The 19,226-nt window shown below is 45.0% G+C and overlaps 7 protein-coding genes across 7 annotated transcripts; 5 read left to right on the top strand and 2 right to left on the bottom strand.

Annotated features, from left to right (window-relative positions):
* Positions 1–329: 329 nt before the first annotated feature.
* Positions 330–1,848, bottom strand: N7516_007357 (uncharacterized protein; the record flags this gene model as incomplete). Its single annotated transcript, XM_057220077.1, has 2 exons — positions 330–1,111; positions 1,191–1,848. The coding sequence occupies 2 exons, from the start codon at positions 1,846–1,848 to the stop codon at positions 330–332; spliced, it is 1,440 nt and encodes a 479-aa protein (XP_057074168.1).
* A 724-nt stretch (positions 1,849–2,572) lies between these two features.
* N7516_007356 (uncharacterized protein) lies at positions 2,573–2,824 on the bottom strand (the record flags this gene model as incomplete). Its single annotated transcript, XM_057220076.1, has 1 exon — positions 2,573–2,824. The coding sequence occupies one exon, from the start codon at positions 2,822–2,824 to the stop codon at positions 2,573–2,575; it is 252 nt and encodes an 83-aa protein (XP_057074167.1).
* A 1,199-nt stretch (positions 2,825–4,023) lies between these two features.
* On the top strand, positions 4,024–5,264 carry N7516_007355 (uncharacterized protein; the record flags this gene model as incomplete). Its single annotated transcript, XM_057220075.1, has 2 exons — positions 4,024–4,996; positions 5,044–5,264. The coding sequence occupies 2 exons, from the start codon at positions 4,024–4,026 to the stop codon at positions 5,262–5,264; spliced, it is 1,194 nt and encodes a 397-aa protein (XP_057074166.1).
* Positions 5,265–12,847: 7,583 nt separating this feature from the next.
* Positions 12,848–13,568, top strand: N7516_007354 (uncharacterized protein; the record flags this gene model as incomplete). Its single annotated transcript, XM_057220074.1, has 2 exons — positions 12,848–12,862; positions 12,945–13,568. The coding sequence occupies 2 exons, from the start codon at positions 12,848–12,850 to the stop codon at positions 13,566–13,568; spliced, it is 639 nt and encodes a 212-aa protein (XP_057074165.1).
* Positions 13,569–15,118: 1,550 nt separating this feature from the next.
* Positions 15,119–15,310, top strand: N7516_007353 (uncharacterized protein; the record flags this gene model as incomplete). Its single annotated transcript, XM_057220073.1, has 1 exon — positions 15,119–15,310. One exon carries the CDS (start codon positions 15,119–15,121, stop codon positions 15,308–15,310), a length of 192 nt encoding a protein of 63 aa, XP_057074164.1.
* Positions 15,311–15,496: 186 nt separating this feature from the next.
* On the top strand, positions 15,497–15,778 carry N7516_007352 (uncharacterized protein; the record flags this gene model as incomplete). The annotated part of the gene is made up of 1 exon (XM_057220072.1): positions 15,497–15,778. The coding sequence occupies one exon, from the start codon at positions 15,497–15,499 to the stop codon at positions 15,776–15,778; it is 282 nt and encodes a 93-aa protein (XP_057074163.1).
* Positions 15,779–16,472: 694 nt separating this feature from the next.
* N7516_007351 (uncharacterized protein) lies at positions 16,473–17,665 on the top strand (the record flags this gene model as incomplete). Its single annotated transcript, XM_057220071.1, has 3 exons — positions 16,473–17,208; positions 17,260–17,425; positions 17,476–17,665. The coding sequence occupies 3 exons, from the start codon at positions 16,473–16,475 to the stop codon at positions 17,663–17,665; spliced, it is 1,092 nt and encodes a 363-aa protein (XP_057074162.1).
* Positions 17,666–19,226: the final 1,561 nt, after the last annotated feature.

Below are 19,226 nucleotides of genomic sequence, written 5' to 3'. Positions count from 1 at the left end.
TGATGGAGAGGGATGTTGACAATGGCTGCATCCACTGCCGCGCTGCATAGTTGGAATTATCATGAGCTGTTCCCCGAAGCGTAAGCCAGCAACAATAAATCGCTGCATTGATTTCATCGAGCTTTTCAGTTTGTTGGGCCCTCTCACTTAGCAGTCCTTTGTTGAAATCAAGACCGTTAATAGTTGCACGATCTTCTATAACAGATGCCCGTGAAGCTGTTGCCATTCAGAACTATTTAAGGTGTGAACTCTAGATGTTCTCGCAGAATATCGATTTAGAATCTCTAACGTTAATCCTATACCACGCGTCGAAGTATCAAAGCTAGTGTTCATGAGTGACGCTGAATGAACATATCCTTTGTCATATCTCCAGTATCCACAAGCGCCTTGCTCTTTTCTACCTCCTCCAAGGCTTCTTCATACATATCCATCTCCTTCACCTTCTGCGCTGCGAATTCCTCAAGCTCTTTTGGATTGTCAAATTCCATCCCACGCCTTGCCCACTCAGTAGCCCCCAGATGTGCACGTAACTGCGTAAATGGAAAGCTATATTGGTCGTTAAAACCAGATAAGAGAAGCATATGCAACCACATAGCCCCGGAGGCTTGCGACCACTTGACGAGACTAGAGAGTTCTCTCTCTTCATGCCCTTGCATTTTTGACTCTTCCTCCTCCAAGATACGTATATAGATCTCTAAGTATCTGAAGTACCGGGACCCGATCTTGGGCAGCTCTTCGCTCTCGCAATCCCACGTGCTGTTGACGGGCCTGTCTTGGAGAAGCCACCACGGTGCCGAGCCAAACAATTGGGCAGGTCCGATATATGACCACTCAAGGTCCACTAATCCAACGACAGTGAGATCTTCCGTGCTACGGACAATCAGATTTGCCAAGCCGAGGTCGTCGCAGATTAGTTTAAACTTGCAACGGTCATACTTTGCGTTGATAAATTCAGGTATCAGACTTCCTAGAACTTTGAACGCGACATATTTGTTCTGAGCATCATAGAAACCAACAGTTGAGTTTGGTTGATGAACGAGCTGCTTCCAATCCTGTCCGACGACATATTGAAAATACTCGGTTGTCGTAGCAAACCCTTTGGCTCGGTCGCCTAAATATCAGTTGCTTAGCCATGGCACTATGTAAGAGCTATAGGGATAAGAAGGGAAAAGGGGGATAAAAATACGTACCGAAAGTATCGACTCCTCCGTCTTGTAGGATAGTCTGTGCCTTGAATGTCAACGGTCGCGGTGGCGTAGGGCTGTGGCTTCCAGTCTGTGGCGATGGTAGGCTGCCGATCTGGTCGAAATCCAGTTTGAAAAGTTGAAGTAGGAAGTTTGCCAACTGTCTGTAGATAACCTCAATATCACTATCACTGATATCGTCCCTCATGACTCGGCTAGGTCGCTCGGCATTGGGGTCCTGGAGAAGGCTGCTAAGGCTCACACCGTTTATAAAGTCCATCATGATGAAAGGGCCTAGACCAAGTCTGTTGCTGGCAGCCGGACCCCAAGCCCGGACTGTTGGGACGGGAATAGAACTCGCGTTGCGAATGAGATTTAGAGCCGACACCTCCATAGCAACCTTCTCATCGGTGTAGTTTTCACAGACCATCCCAAAACGAGGGAAACGAACCATCCAGGCCGTGCTGTCAGTGAAGACCATCTTCATGCCGGCATTAAATGCGCCATGGTGAAAGGTACCATCAAGCACACAAGGAAGTTTATCTGGATGGAAAGTCGACACCCACTGGCAAAGACGGCCTGTTAGGTGGGCTTCATTCACCTTGTCAACCCAGAGCTGGCCCTGCGCCACGTGGACGAGATCGAGAAGGGCGTTGGTGTCCATAACGTGAAGGTAGGCTTTAATGATGGGGATGAGTGCGTGGTAGAATCCGATTTCGGTGAGAGAGCTGGTCGAGAGACGAGCGAGATGGACGAGGGGGCTATGCCACGTTTTTATGGTCGGTCTTTAAATGCCTTAGGCGTCACCGCAATATGTTCTTGGCGCAGCTTGCTTTTATCGGGGCTGGCTACAAAGGACGATCACCGATTATTTTTTCAGATTGGATCAACCACATGAAAAGAAATAAACTTTTGCCAAGACCATTGGGGTCCGTCCTGCAGCCATTCGGGGCACTCGAATCAAGCACCAAAAGCGGATCGGAACTACGAAGCTTCAAACTTTGTTTCAGGCGAGTACAATTAGAAAGTATACACAACATATATGATTAATGGCTTAGCTCTCCATCCTTAAGATAAATCAAACAAGCTGTTCCTAACACCTATTTATATAGGGATCTAACTCATTCAAGACGGAGAATATATGTAGCAATTACTAGGGGGTAAAATCCATGACTAATAGTATTGTTGAAATACCAAAAATAAAACTCAAATGGAACAAAGAGTCACCGTAGCAATACCCCCTGCACCGGTGGATCAGAAGTCTCCAAGCCATGAGTGAAAATGTGTAATCGGTAACGACAGTAATGACTGATAGGGAGGAAGGCCGTGGGTGCAACGATAGACAGCTCTCTAGCTAGAGGCGCCGGCTTTCTATTAATTGATAAACGTCAGTACATGACAGGATTGGGAATTTCAACTTCTTGAGTGTTGAGATAAAGGGTTCGTGGACTAACAGCAGCATCGGCCTCCTGCTTAGCAGCTCTCGCAGCGGCCTCGCGTTTCTCTTTCTCCTCTTTGTTCCTTTGACGCTTCTGAACAGAGGAGTTGCCGGTGTCAACCATCTGCCCGACGGCAGTGCTGCCCGAGCTAATGAGCGCGTTGTTGACTTCCTTTCGTGCGTTGGGATCGATATCCGACATTTTGTTTAAGGATAATGTGGTAGCAAAGCTATGCCAATGAAAAATAGCAAGGATATGAGTAGAGGAAACTGGGATTGATTTAAGTGATAAAATGTGTGTCGGTTTGGCGTCTTAAATAAGGTAGGGCCTAGGAAAATAGCGATATGGCGGTAGTTCAGACATGCCCGACAGCCCCTATTCTCGTGAAGTGCTTCGTATCTTGATAGTGATAGCCATGGCGTTGTTTTTGTCTCGAGTTACTTGGTGCTGGGCCCTTTGCCACGATTTCCCTAGAGATTGGATCCCACATAATTTTGGCGCTGCGCTAATGCACAAAACATAATACGACATACGACTAGTGTCTGATAGACACATATTCTAAGCACCTCATGTAGGCTGTGCAATGAAATTATCTTGTCGACCAGCTTGTCTGTTTCACTCATACAAACGGACAATGTGAGGTGATAGAGTTTGCATTTGCTAGCAATTTGTAAATGGTATGTACATTCTTTTGGGCTAGAGCAATGTATGTCTAGTTATGTCTTCCACTAAAACTGGCGTTTATGAGCGTATTTAATATAATATGTGCTCCGTATGAGCGAACGCGGGGAAATGCAGGAGGATCATCATAAGTTGTCTACCGTGGTAGACAACTTGCACCCCGATGCATCAGTGTCAAAGACTTGCCCGTCTTGCTCTTATAGGTACATATAAGTTATTCTTTTTTCACATTGTTTCGTCGTCGCTATGCCTTAGACTGTTACCTGACAGTACCTAAACAACAATCTATATTTGTTTATCGCGCTTATTTTGCGTGTGACTGGAATTTAGATAAAAACTAAAGTGGTAGAGTCTAAATTTGCATGTTCCTTTTCCTGTATTTTTATCAACATTGACCCTTACCTTACGTGGGCTGTGCAAGTTGCCTAATGGGGGTTTTGCGCATTTATGCGCAAAACCCCCATTAGGCAAGGCAAGGTAAGGCAGATGGATTACACCGATAGGCCGTGCAGTAATATTATCTCGCCCCCGATCGGACATGATCGTCGGCTGGAGTAAGCACTTGGGATGACTCGTGTGACTATGCAGCTTATTGCATTATTTGTCACATTTATGGGCTACCCCGCTTTATGCCATGAAAGTTCAACATGCATATATACTAGGTGCCGCATTGGGAACTATCAAAATTTCTATCCATCTCTTTGGACTCTACAACGACTATGTCTAAAAGCAACCGTGTATTCCAATTCGAAGGCAACGACAATGATTACATAGCCTTCCTTGAGAGTCGGCTTTCAGCTGCATTAACCCAAGGAACTTGCCAGGCTTTTATTGGCTCTGCGACTTCGTTATGCGATGCTTCTGTGACCATATCATCGGATCCTCAGCCGAGTACTTCTATGACTTCATTAGCGGACTCTCCGCACGGTACTTCAGCTATAGCATCAACATCAACATCAACAGCAGACTCTCAGCTTAGTACAACGGACTCTCGGCTCAGTGACTATCCAAATGGATGTTCAGAGTTTCGGGCTTCTTGTCCAACCAGTCCTCATTCGACCGGACGACCTCCTTTGTCTACTAGAGGTGATCTCAAAATTCTATACTATGACCCGATTCAAAACCGCGACAGCGATCTTCCCGGCAATGCTCTCTCCAAGTTGCCATCCTTTAAGCAAACATCGGTCGTTGAAGTCCAAGGCATGAAGGAGCTCAGAAATTTCATTGAGGACGTTACGAAGAATGCTCGTTGGATCAAGAAGAAGAAAGAGCTTGGATTATCTCGCCCAGAAGTCAATCGAGATATCATTGACGCGCTGTGTGGTCGACCGTTAACCTCAAACCTACGCGATGAGTCAAATTTATACCCAAATGAAGACCCCTCAGAACACAGCGCCTTGGTTATGCGAGGGTGCGACTATGGTGCGTTGACAATGGATAGAAAACTGCAAGGAAAGCTTCTCCTTCACATCTTTAAATACCAACAGCTCATATTTGTGTCCTTGTGTGTTGTCATGCTTGATATTGGAACTCCCATTGATAGTGTGGACTGGATGATGCGCCGATATATCAGTGATATAAGCTCATCCAGTCTCCGGAGACTTCGATATGGATGTAAATGGGTAAATCGTTGCATGTCTAAGTTGTTGGACCGGGACTGGGGGTTTTCAAGTTGGGAAACTTTCCTCTTATGTAAGTATTCCCATCCAGAATAACTTCTTGATACTGATCACCTCAAGTTCCCCGGTCTCTCCAACAATACGGAAGATTTGCATACACAAAAAACAGTTTCGAAACCTTCGTGGAAGATATGGGGACACCCGATTCAGCACTTCCTTTCGCTGAGAATGAACTCAGTCCGTACTGCCTTCCTTGTTTCGTTAAAGCGATCGCCGGTAACGATTTAAAGTATATTGACCTCATGAATATTGGTGAAAATGTGCTTATTGATACAGGCTAGTGGATATCTGCAACAGTTTGGGTTATAGCATCCTGCTCGTTTCTCCGATATACGAAAACTACTTCAATAATGCACCCTTGCACTTCAATCCTTTCATACATGCAGACAGCGAACCTGTCGTGAATTTCAATCCATTCACATATGCACATAACGACCCGGTGGTGAATTTTGACCCCTTCAACCAAGTATTTTCGTGATCCGAGGAAGGAGGGAAAGAAACAGAAGAAGCATACAAGTCGACAGGTAGACCAACGAGAATGAAACCAGTTGTGGAGGCTATATGCAAGAAGCAAAAGTAAGGCCAGAGCTAGCAGTTGAGTGATCAACTCATTAATTTTTCCGTATGCGATCAGCTTAGGAATTTGTTAGCGACGGCCAAGCACTGAACGGTTTTCCTACGTACCTTGTGATAGGGGGAACGGCAAAGATAGCCGCGAGCCTAGGCTCAACGGTAACATTCCCATCGATTCGTCTCATCAGACCATGCTTAAAAGCACCTCCCGGTTCGCTTCTCGCCGAATCCGATATGTTACAGATAGGTATGATGTTGACGGGGCCGGGTAACCTGTCCCATTTGAAAGATGTGTGCCACATCCATACTGTAAAGTTCCAATTCTAACAGTAAAATTAGTATGTCGCCGTCCATAGAAACTTGCAACCATACTGGAAGGCCAACTGTTCTGAGAAGAGGCTTAACGAAAGGTGAGACCTCTTTGTGCTCATACTCCAGATTTCCCTTCCCATCGTCTTTGAAATTGATGTCAGAAAGTGCTAGCGCAAGAGCATCTAGCAGGCTCTTTGCGTCTTCGCCAAGAGACGAGTCTGTCATACTAAGCCACGTTAGTACGCGATATGAGCGAGTATTGTCAAATAACGCAATAGAGTATGCAGATAAAAAAAGTGTACCTCTTTTTTCAAGCGGAAGAAGTTTGGAGCGACCGAGGTATGGATAAAAGAGTAATTGCCGTCACTTGATGACCGCGGGGTGAGAGGGGCATTTTGACGGGTCCCGTGACCTTCGGTGCCCATCGTGAGATCACAGTAGAGATCCTATTTAGATGTCAGGCATCCGTCCTGATCCTAAACATGCTTCATAGTTTTTTTTTTCTCTACCAACACACGGCATCTACCAAGTTAGTATTTTACAAAAACATTTTTCCTTGCATTCATTATCCGGAATTTGGTTCCAAGGTTGTGAGGTATGCTTACGTTATTTTTTTCTGCCTAATGGAGATTCACCGCATATATGCGGTGAATCTCCATTAGGCCAGGCACCTTTCACCACGATGTGCGTCCTTCCGTACAAGGCCCATCATCACACCACAGGTCCAGCTAGAATGTGACGCCACTGCTAACGAATTTACAATTTTGGGGGCTTTCCCAATATCTTTGGTTAAACCCAAAACTCGGGATCAATGATTTTAGACTAATATCACAATAGTTGGTATCAAGAGCCCACCCACGCGCCAAGACACCTTTAATAGCAAATCAGAAATAAGCAGCAACCATGCTCCTCGCAAAAGAACTTTTGAATTTCCTTCTATGCAGGAAAATGGAGAGCCAGACGTCTGTTACAACTTGCGACAGAGTGCCATATCCACCATCTTCTAATCATCCTCCCTGGACGTTTCTCGATACAGGAATATCCTCGGAGGGCGTTGATTGAATCACAGGAAAGGGAAGGATATAAACCCATCAAGCCCATGTTAGCGTACTCTTCCAACCGCGCAGCACACCTAGAGCCACTTTATCTTAAGTTATATTTCAGAAGCTCGTACGCAAGCAAATGTATGTCCTCTTCTCCCTTGTATTTGGCATTAAAGCTTTTACCCTCTTGAATACCTCACCATCGTGGAATCCTACACACATTGAAGACAATACGCTTTTCCAATCTGTTGCCCAATTCCACTATACCAGATCGTGATTGGCCAGCCAATTGTTTCCCACGAGTTTATACTAATTTGAAAGTCATTTTCAAGAAGGCAAACGCCCTGCGAAGTCCCCAATAATCTACTGCTCATATTAAACAGCAAACCGTGAGTCTGGACCGCATATACTATCTGGAATTATTTGTTGATTTGAAAAGCTCTTTTAGATTCTGCATAATGTGTGACGTTATACATTATGTCTACCTATGCTGTGGGGGTCGGAGAGAGAAAGCGGGCCAGCTTCCCTGTTTCGAAAACCCCTGTAAGGGGAAGAAACCGCGAGATCAGGAGATACGCCAGTGTGGTAAATGCAATGGCTACAAGAACAGATAACTGAGGCATTCAAGTATCGAGCGTTAATGTTTGAACCAAGGCTTATTCGTACTACTAAAAGCTGTAGGGCATAGTAACGTAGAACTTAGCCTTTTCCTGCTTAATTCGAAAGACGAGATTTGTATCTAACGGGGACCACGTTGAAGTCTCCTTGGTGCGCAATATCAAACCAGTACACACCCCGCATCCATCAAGGGGCGAAGTCATGTGATAACTCCCATGTAAGGAAATCATATGAGTATGATTCTTATCTGTCCAGGATTCTAAACAAAACTAATAAATTAGAAAATCCAAGCCACATATTCCGTCAACTGTAATTTGAGAAGCTGCATTTTAGGGATGGTAGACACCGAAGTGTGAAACCCTGACGATCTTCGGCCGCTTCATTTGAACTATGAATCAATTTCATGATTTGTTTTTTCAACTAAAAGCGGTCGAGGATATTTCTTTCCCATGGAATGTATAAATCAATTACAAAATCCTGTTCAATATTGCTCAAGAAGTTAGACTCAGCCAAGTGACCCAAACGATGGCATTTGGGATCGAGCTAGGCCAAGCGTGTACGTGCAACCCAAATAGACGTTGGAATTTGTCACTAATACGAAGTAGATGTCATCAAACGCAACCAGCATGAGCCCCCAATAATTCTACCGGTATCTCTGGTCAATGCGATATATGGGCCAAACGGTATTTCTACGATACGCAAAATCGAATCCGCAGTTAGAGCCGTTGATAAGTCACGTTCGAGAAAAGACTTATCATGGGACGAGATATCAATGGAATTGTGCAACCACATCCACAACAAGGATTTTTTCCAGAGCGACATAGGAAAGTTTGTCCAAGCTTCTATGCTGGTTGGTTATGAAATTGATCCTAAGAGTTATTTCAAAGGGTCAAGCGCTTTATGGGACGGGGAATCCCCGGTGAAACTGATGACTGTTGCCTTCAACGGAGAAAAGGATTCCCATGGGCATGACCTGGTGCTACTGCAAGTTTCATATAAGCGATTATCTTTGGATATGGTCAGAAATGTCACCCAAGTTCTTCGATTTTTATACTAAGGCGCATGTGGTGTACTTCAAGGCCACTTTATATATCTATCAGGGTGATGTCAAAAGTCTTGTGGATTCGTCAGAAGTATTTTTTATCTGGTCCGTATTGCGAGGAGCCAAAAATATAATACTACGAGCATGTTATAAGGGGATTTGTCTTTGTTAGAATGAATCTATCTGTTTACTTTGTTACCTCGGCGAGAATAAAGAGTTGTTAATGAGTGCTGATTTGCCCATACAAGTAGCCCACGACTGGACAAGTGGCTGGTGATATTAACGAGCACGGTGAAAGATAGAAGGAACTAGATAACACAAGAATAAGAAGACCATTGAACGGGTTGGTGAAGTCCGCAAAGTTTAAGGGCATAGTAGCCTGATGTATCAATACAAAGTACAAAGGCTGTAAAATTGTAGAGCATAGTAACGTAGAGCTTATCCACTACGAATGGCTTATTAGATTAGTAATTGTTTGTTTGATACATCTCATTCGCTGTTTACTTTTTCATTTGATCTATATCATCAAGCCAGGAAAACGAACCAAAAGTTCTTATTCGTCGAAGACACTGGCGGCATCCGCTTTTAGCACTAAAAGAGATCGAGAAGCGAGCAACCCGAGTGGTGGCCCGCTGGTGTTTTAACGAAAAATACAACTTGTTCATATGGAGTTACCTATCATCCCCTCCTTCTAGCCTAAAGAGAAAAATTGAAGACGCGTTGGGATTTTAATAAAAAAAATATCAATCGGCTAGTATAATAACCCATTGACGCTGCCCTGCTAGCCAACCTTTCTATACCCATCTCACCAGAATAGCTATTAGCTTGATAAGGAACCCTTATGAATTGTATTCTAACTTCATTGATGCGAAGACTGCTTCCTAGCTGGATTTTCTTCATTCAAGACGATTCGCCGTCCACCGGGGCAACCCAAGAAGAGCAGATCACAGAAGACAGAAACACAGAAGAAGCTATAAACCCCAATACTGGATACCAGCAGCCACAATTTCACGGTAGCATCCACTTCCCAAAATGCATCTCACTAGTGTGCTCCTCCGTATATACTAAGCGCGTTTATTTAGATACTATTTATCCTACTCCTACCTAATCGGCTCGATCTTCTATTAGTGATACCGTCATTATTCTTCTAGACCCCTTCTCTACTCTGATTCCCCCTCGCACCCTCGAAAGGTTGCCCACAAGGCCAATCCGGCGTATGTCGGTAGAAGTTGGTTATTACAATCGTATAGAGCCTTGTAAGTAAAGGCCAGGTAACTTAGAGGGGAATTCTAGAAATGCTAACAATATAGATATAACTGATGACACAGCTGCAGGGACCAGTCTTAAGCGCTCAACTTCTCGGGGAAATTGCTGATTTCGAGAGATACGAATGTGTAGTCTGGACCCCACACTCTGTCTGTATGAAGTTCTATGTCAGATATAATAACAACTCAAAAGGCTATGTTTATAGCTGTCACTACGTTAGTGGAAAAGCGTCGTCCAAGCCCCACCTGCTCAATCTTCATTACAAGCTTGGGGCTGCAAAGAGTCTCGTGGGAGCAGATGAGTGGCGCTATATTAAAGGGAAATACAGTATTGAAAGAGATGAATATTTGATTCTAAGTCGTGATAGGAATTTGTGATAGGGTTCTACCTGTTGTTTAGGTTCATACAACTCATAGAAATTATTGTTACTCCACTTTGCGATATAATGGTGTCTCGTAAGAGAACCCATCCTAGAAGCAAACGAAAATCTCGCAGATTGGACCCAAACCCATGGTCTATCTAGCCAGCGAGACCATGGACAGTCGAATAGGGTTAAGATCACCGAAAAGTCATATAATACTAAACGGTATAGGTTTAAATGCACGCCCTACATATATAGACATTCTTCCCCCCCGGGGATTTACCGAAAAAGGAAATACGGGAGACCCGACCGTTTATGCGGAAGCTGCGGCGAAACGAAATCCTTTTTGTGAAAGGATCGGTTAGAATGGAATTAAAAGTTCCTGTCTTATGAGAAGACTGTACAGAAAGCTTTATTAGGGACCTCTGTGCAGTTAAATTACAGTTGCTATATATGAGCTCACACATAGTCATGCTTACCATTGTCTAAAGGTCATATAATCTTAAAGCGGTATAGCTCAGAATGCGCACTTTACAGAGACATTACGCCGTCTACGGAGCCTGAATCGGCCCGTCGAGACCACCCGTCATATCAGTTGATTGAGCCAATGATCCAAAGTTTGCGTAATGGGCCCATTTAATTAGAGTAATTTCACATTTATGCCTGCTTCGTACCTTTTATCTCGCAACTAGCCTTTTTTGGATGGGGGTGGACTATAAAGGTGATAGATAGCTCACCCTTTTCTCAATATACCCAAGAATCCTCCAGCATTGTTGCTCACAAACTCCGTCTCCGGTCCAAGCTTCCTTCAGAGCCCGTTCAAACGTTCAAACCTACTCTGTTTTCTCGCTGTTCACTTGTTGTGAGTCTCACATTAGGCCTTTTGACTTGTCACTGTAAGTGTCTTCTTTGATCATTCCCGTCCATCAGCTTACCTAGTATAATACCCAGACGAAAGTCCACATCGCAAAATGAGCAGTGATCGGATTTCCGCACACTTAGATGCCCTCGGAAGCTCTCAAGATCAACCTACAGGTCCGGCAGAGCGTGATACTGATGAAGCAACTCGGAGTAATATCCTAGCGCTTCAGACGAATCCCACGCTCCTCGAGAACCTTGGGAAGCAGCTGGATGAACGATACGAGGAAACACAAGATATCGAGGATCTCAACTTGGCGATCGAGTATTCTCGGCTTGCGACTAAGATGACTGCTTCTGACCATCCCGACTACACAACGCGCCTTGATTTTCTGGCGGGACTGTTCGAAACTCGATTCAAATCGAAGGGATTTTGGCCTGACATTGTTAATGCGGTTCAACTCACTCATGCTGCAGTCATTGCCACAAATCATAACGACGATGAAATTGTGTGTCGCTGGTCCAACCTCGGGGAAAGGCTTGGAAGACTATTTGGCTCTGGAGGAACTATCGCCGATCTCGACAATGGGATTCGGTACCTTTCCCAAGCGGTCGAGGTCACTAAAGATCCCATTTCCTTATTCGATCGCTTGATCGAGCTCGCTTTCTGTTTAGAGCTCCGATTCGACGAATTAGCAGAGATAGAGGATCTCGATAAGGCAATTTCACTACGTCGACGGGCTCTTGAACCTACCGTTGATGAAGATGAATTACGGTTAGATTGCCAACGCGATCTCGCAAAGGATCTAGAAGCCCGATATAAAAGTATCGGACAGCTCCCTGACCTCGAAAATGCGATCGACCTAGCTCGTATTGTAATCAAGAAAATGGACATCATCGGCCCTGACTATTATTTGGTTCGTGATTCCTTCTATGAGCTCGGGACTAAGCTCGGACTTCTATACGAAAAAACAAACATGATAAGTCACCTCGATGAGGCCATTGTATGTTCTCACATGGGGGTGGGTGCTACTGAGGGACCCAAAGAGGTTTATCGCCGTCTGGAACACTTGTGGACACTTCGTTACAAGAAAACACACCAGATCAATGATTCCGAACAAGCAGCTAGGTGGGCAGAAGAAGCAGCCAGGTGGGAAAGAGCAGTTTAAAAGGATCATTGGCCCTTGTTGCTAGCTACTTTCACGATCCGGATATGGAGGCGTGTTTTTCATAGATGAATATAAATACCTCTTCAGACGTCAAGTCTGCTAGCATGCTCCAGCAAATTAATGTCGCACATTTTGTCAGTTAGGGCAGCTCATGAATGCAGAACAGTGCGCTGGTTGAAATTCGCAGATTTCCGAACACGTAGACGATGTTCTCACGAAGTTTAAACCTACGTTCAAAGTCAACTAGAAAATGTTCCATCTGAGTGGATAGGTCGTGAAGCAGACCTTCCGCAGTGACTGGTGGATTACGGCGAGCTGGCATTATCGATACGTGAGGAGATCGGCTTTTGGTCAGAGCCCTACTGTAACGCTGACTCATAAACCCCGAAGGTGACGGAACGGGTATAGGAGAGCCCGCAGACTTGATTGCTCAGAATCCAGGCCCGCTCAGACCCTGAAGTCCAGAATCATGGTCTTTGTAGAACATGCCCCTAAGTTTTTGGCCTAATGGAGATTCACCGCATATATGCGGTGAATCTCCATTAGGGCGGTATTGTGATATATAAGTCTCTAGGTCCAGTGTACTTTTAGTGTATCCAAACAAATATTTGCTCAACCCAACATGAACAATTATCTCGTACGTCTATTCTATGCCTGCAAAGGATGCTCGAATGTACGGAATTTTACTTCTTGCATATTCAAAGCTAATCAAGACACAGAGTGGACCAGAAAAAGGGCTGCATCTTTCCCGCAAGGCAAACAATGAAGACCTACCGAAGGCAAGGCCTCTCAGTTGGATGGAAGACCTAACGCTACGTCGAATGCAGAAAGCGCATATGAGGAACCACGATGTCGATGTTAGAGACGCGAAGAGCATCGCTCCTTTTGCTGCCAATCTTGATACATTAGGCCTTGTCCAAACAGAGAGCACGCAAGTGATCAAAATAAAGGAAATCAGGTTCAAGGAGACCTGTTTGGACAGCGCAATTTTGCACGTCGAGCTAGAGAAAGATGGGTGCAGAACATTGCGCTGGTTGGAATTCGGAGATTTCAACACGATCAGAAATGCAGACGTTCTGAAAATTTTTAAACCTTCGTTCCCCGCCAGAAATAATGTGATCAAAGTGTGCAGTGTTCAATACGCGGAAAGCTTATTGGATATAACAGAATTATATGTTGAGCGGAAAGTCAACATGGACCTGGAAATCTGCTGGCTGGACTACAAGGATTTCGAAAGGATCAGTGGAGCAAGAAAGGCCCTTACGGAATTTCGCGGGAAGAGTGCCACATCACCATTCATGGAAAGGCAAGAGCATGCCGATCATTATGGTCCGGGGACATAAGCAGGATCAGGTTTAGGGAGGGGATAGCATGGTAGCAGGTCACTGGCCAAGTCAACCGACATGCCGGCTGACCCTAGCTGACTAAATATATAATAACGCTGATTCGGGCTCTGCAGACGGTATGATGTCTATGTAGGGTATGCATTCTAAGCTATACCCCTTTGGGATTGAATGACCTTTCGATAGTGAGAGATATATTCCGCACAGAAAGAAGCAAAATTAGCAGATAGATCAACACTGGGGATGTGCAAAGTTAATTTGGAAGTATTCGAGGAGTCAAATCCCGAGGGACCAAGGCACGCGTGACTACTAGCAGCAGATGCGAAAACACAGTGTGACCAATCTACTTGTTAGATTACTCTTCCATTTTCATTCATCTTGAGACTGGTTTGATTAATCTCATAGCGAGGACCCTAGGGTATAAATACGACATCATCCACTCTCTGCAATGTATCCACTCGACAATCATTTTCCATTTTCTTCGGCCATTTGATTCTCACTACTTGAGATGGATCAAAACAAGAAGGAAGAACACACCAGCGGTGGCCCTCCCGTCAATTCACAGCACCATACCGAGGATATGGCCCTGTCTTTGCAAGAAAAGGTGAGTTATGATCAAGAAAATACCGGCTTATAGCTAATCATTTGACTTTGGTTATAGAGCCATTCCTCAGATTTCATTCCTCTAGGCGAGGATCAAAGAAGTGGACCAGGTATCGCGATCTTGTCTCACTCCTTGATGCCCTCACTTAGGAAAAATCTAATATGATTTCCCCTCCCCCATAGGTGCTTGTTCCGGACGGACCACGCATGGCTTATTTGGGATGGAAATAAATAAAGATTCACTTGTAATCAACGGCGACGTCAGAGGCAAGCATCCCGATAGACCAAAGAGTCACATGATCAGTGGTGGGTCAGTGAAGAATAACAGCACCCTGTACAATGGCGATATGGACCTAGAGAGTTTGAAGACTTTTGGCAAAAAGCGCTAGAACGACTGAATCGAAAACAATATCTAGCAGGTAGTCTGAGATTTACAGGGTCAATTCAATTGCCTGGATTCTGAACGTACATGAAGTTGTCTCCTCTGCGAATAAAGCCCAATCAGCATGAGAATGCCAACCACTATGCACAAGAAGTGTGATGGTTGGTGGGACCGAGCAGGGTTGGTATGACCGAGTGTTACGCACTGCAACCTAGTCAAGTTAGGTCAGACAGGATCCAGTCATACTTGCCTTATTACTCCTCAGTATCCAACGTCAACGATCTGGTCTCTCAGCCGTACTGTTGCCTAACATGCCTTACTGCAGGATAGGTCCTTTTGAGGTATCGAGGAACGGTGCCGATAGAGCTCCGAGTAGATCTCATCTGCTGACAGATACGTTTGGTTGGCTCTTGGTGGCCCATCTGGTAGTTGCGGGTCCCCACACTGATTGGTGACTAGCATGTCCGTAACACCGAGCAGCTTAAATATCTAGTATCCGCCGCCGAAATGTGCAGCGAGCGCAGCAGCATACCTCCTTTCTAAGTTTACTCACTATCCCAGCATCATGGGCTTTTCTAGTGTTCCAGTGGAAGAGATCGATATCCCCTTGGACGATATTCAAGCAAAACAACCAGACATTGCCCGATTTTCTGCCAGTGCTCTTATTTTCTGCTATTCCCCGCAACTGCGTACCTTTTGCCTTCTTCTTTGTCTACGGGCTCCAGTAGGCAAGGATGATAACGGCAACGACAAATAGAACTCATGGGCCTTCACCTGGGAGCCACCTGGGGGAGCTTGTGAGAAAACCGACCAAACGATTTTGACCGCTGCGAAACGAGAAACAAAAGAAGAAGTCAACCTGTGCGGCCGGTGCGTTTCTCGCAAGGTCTATAGGGATAGCTGGACACATAAGGGAATTCTGATGGCCAGATGCACAATACCCATGGATGTCTGTGAGCCAATCCAGCCCAAACGAATATGGTGCGACAAACAGCAGGAGCCGGTCGGTATGGATGAAGGGCCTATACAGTTAAGGGAAGACGAACATCTTGATTACTGTTGGGCCACGGAAGCGCAAATTCGCGATTCGCCTCCATACGACGAAAAGAACCCTCAGCGCCGCCAAAGAGGGCTTGTTATGCTCAAGAGCAAGAAGGAGATAATTGTTGATGCATTCAAACAGTTGAAGAATTCTCAACTTGATATGACATATGGTTTATGGTGAAATGTTACCTTTCCGAGCCTTGTATGTGTCGTTTGAACAGGAAGCTTGTTAAGAGGAGATTAGAGAAAATGGTCCAGCCTTGTTCGGATAGAGGTTGGTAAAACGGTTTTTTCTTTGTAAGGCACGGGGCCAATTCTAAATTTTTCTCAATTTTCATGTCTGCTTGATGGTGACAGAACTTCGGGCGCGAATAATGAGTGGAGACTTGAGAGTCGATAGCAGTTGAGAATGACAAACTGTCGGTTGACATGCGGCTCGACGACCAGGCTGACTCGGCCCAGAAAAATAGCAAAATCGCCGCCCGGTATTGTCGGTCAGCTCGTATTTGACATCAATAGTCTATAAGGTTATAGACCAAACGAGAATGACTGCTGACCACAAGCCCCATCGAGAAAGCAATGTGAGCATGGTCGGGGCCAATGAATGCGAACCTCTAGATACGGGACGGTAAAAGTTAACGGCAAGCAGCAGCCACAATGCGCGACCAATCCCTATATTTCGATGTTCGTAAGCTCGTAATGGTCTCTATGGTGGTTTGGACTGGGCTGGCTCCATAGAACCCACTGTAAGTCTGATTGAGTGCGACGCATGGGATGGTTGTTTGTGCTTCCAAATCAAGTAAGTACCCGGGTACGTTCTTCTTAAGGAAGATGGTCCCGGCCACGAAGAAAATACATCCGTCTTTTACACCACAATGTCTCATCGATTGTTTAATTTCTCAGGAAATGACGATGAGTATATCAGGTTTCTCGAGGCTCAGCTGATCACTGTGCAGCCATTATTCGGCGTTCCAGAACCTGGTGCTCTGGCACTTGAGCCCTCCCAGAATGTAGGGGCCTCTACAGATAGTTTTCGTTTTGTCGAATGCATGCCTCAGCTTGCTGGCCATACACAACGTCCAGCGCCAGATAAAGGAAGTGTTAAATGGAAGAAACAACTTGCCAAGTTTGTTCACGCCATTCCCATTTCGGAAACCCAATGGAACGAAGCCAGAAAGAGAGCAGGCATCGATACTGTTTTCAGAAACCAAGAGGCTCTGAAATTGATTCTGGGCTATTCCGGACGTGTTGTATTTCATGAGAACCAGGACGATATTGTCATACCTTCCTCGCTACCAACAAACTGCGAGCATCTTATCACGCGGGGCTGTCAATATGGTAGCTTCATTACTCGCTGCGTGGACGATCGGAACTTCGCAGTGCGTGTGGTTGCATATCAGAATCTAATTTTTTGCAGCTACTGTGTGGTCATGATGCGAGCTGGAGTTCCGAAGGCGATGACGAATGACCTGATGAAGCGATATACCGGTCAGGATCAAGATGATCAGATACTGGAGAAGTATCGCCATGGCGCCTTGTGGGTCAATCGATGTGCGGCAGCGCTTCTGGAGAATGGTTGGGGATATAAGAGCTGGGAAATCTTTCTCCTGGGTACGTTCTTTGGTTCCCTGCCCTGGCAAACACTGCTGACCTTGAATGTAGAGAACCGGACACCGGCTCAATTCGCGCGTTTCGCCGCTAATGACGCAACGAGCTATGAAGAAGTAGTACGACATCTAGGAAAGGCAGACATGCCACTTTGCGGAGAGGTCTGGATATCATACTGCATTCCCTCTATTGTCCATTATCTCACAAGTGGTACGATCCAGTAAGCACTCCGCGACACCATGATAAGACATAACTGACATTTCAACATAGGCTGGCAGATATATGTGAATATCTCGGTTACAACTCACGTCACTTGTCCATCATATCCTCCCACTTTAGGGCTCAATCCGATGCTATCATGTACTCGCTCACAGTACCGAATCTTCTAGAGCAGGCGCCCTCCGGGGTCCAGCCTACAGATGCTCCTGCTGACTTCCTGCAAGCAGATGATCTGCTGTAGGACAGTCATTGATTCCTGGTGCACATGAGGTCGTTAGCTTGTATTTCGCTCTTAGATTTCAAAACTGTTTGATACCTCTCATAGGTCACATGATCTGGGTGGTCCATAGTAGTAGATTAGTCTCTGCTTTCCCTATGTTTGTACATCTATCTACATACACAATAACATACATTGTGACTTCCTTTACTTGCCTGTAGATCTTAACAAAAACACACGAAAGGGCTTGGCTAGTGCCCACTGCTTTTCTGGGAATTAAATTTCGGGCAATTAATCGGTTCCGGGATAGCATACACAACCAATTCTTATTGCTACCCACGTGACTAGATGCACCCTAACTCTACGACCATCCAACATTCATCGATTTCTGGAGGCCAGCAATTAAGGCTGAGCCTAGTAGCAATTTGCAGCTCTGAAATGTTACTTGATTCTTTCGCTTCTTTGAATCTTTGAGACTTGGGACAATATATCCAAAGAGGTAGATTGATTTTACGTGGTGTTTTGTCTTACTCGGGCATTGTGCAGAATTGGCGGTGACTATTCACTGCTTATAGCCAAGATGCTCTACTACAAAAAGCCCCTCGTCGCCCCATCAAAAATCAGGCTACACCGAACGCTGACACTTTCAACCACGCTGGCTAGACATCACAACAGACTTCATATTGAACCACTCAAAGTCAGTATATATCCTCCTTTACCTGCTAGCTCTATCTTACTTAGGCCCAGTATATTATATAGATCGGAGAAGACATACCATACAAATATACCCGTGGTCATCATATACTCAAAATGCAGTTTGTTCAAGATGGTATGTTTGTTGAATTACATATAACACTGATCCTACTTTTATAAACTAAAACAAGCCCTTTCAGTATCTAGCGAACGCGATGCCGAATTCTCGAAGATACGGGAGGGGATCTATAACGTTCCGCGTGGTTAGAAAGAGTATACCAATTGGGTCAAACAATTAGCTAACTTTTGGACAGATTTTCTCATCAAGGCAGGGTCTTTGTACGAGCCTATCGATGACGAGTTACAGCGCGAGTGCGGCAGCATCACTACATCTTTCTCCCTTACTCGTGTTTATGAAGCCCTTCAAAGTTCTAAACATTGCGATCATATTTGGCAGGTACTCGAGCTTCTTTATTCTGTTTCCCGAGATACAGATATACAAACACTATGCAAAATTATGCCAGGTGTCTATCAAGTTCCCAGCGGTAAGGATCTATACCATGTCCTTATTTACTAGGAGCTGGAAATTAACATAATACAGATGTGGTAGTTATACGCATGTATGGGTCTCCAGTCATAGGAGGCATTTCCTACAGGCTCATCTCCCGAAAACTGCATAGCGAATGCCACTGCCTCTTTGCTCTCCGACAAGAACAGCAGCTTATGCTTGCTGAAATATATGGCGGTCTATGGATTTATTACGAGGGTCAAACAGAAAAACCCCGCATACTTTTGGAAATGAAGGTCTTGATGCGGGGCTGGCTTCAAATTACAACATTTCTAAATACAGAGGAAGGGAAGTTGACGATACTCATCTTGAAACTTGGGATGT

The sequence above is a fragment of the Penicillium verrucosum genome, assembly GCF_028828655.1.
Source record: "Penicillium verrucosum strain IBT 35672 chromosome Unknown utg000002l_segment0_segment0, whole genome shotgun sequence".
NCBI classification, from domain to species: Eukaryota; Fungi; Ascomycota; class Eurotiomycetes; order Eurotiales; family Aspergillaceae; genus Penicillium; species Penicillium verrucosum.
The sequence above is the reverse complement of the archived record's forward strand: the minus strand, read 5'-3'. Positions and strand labels throughout refer to the sequence as shown.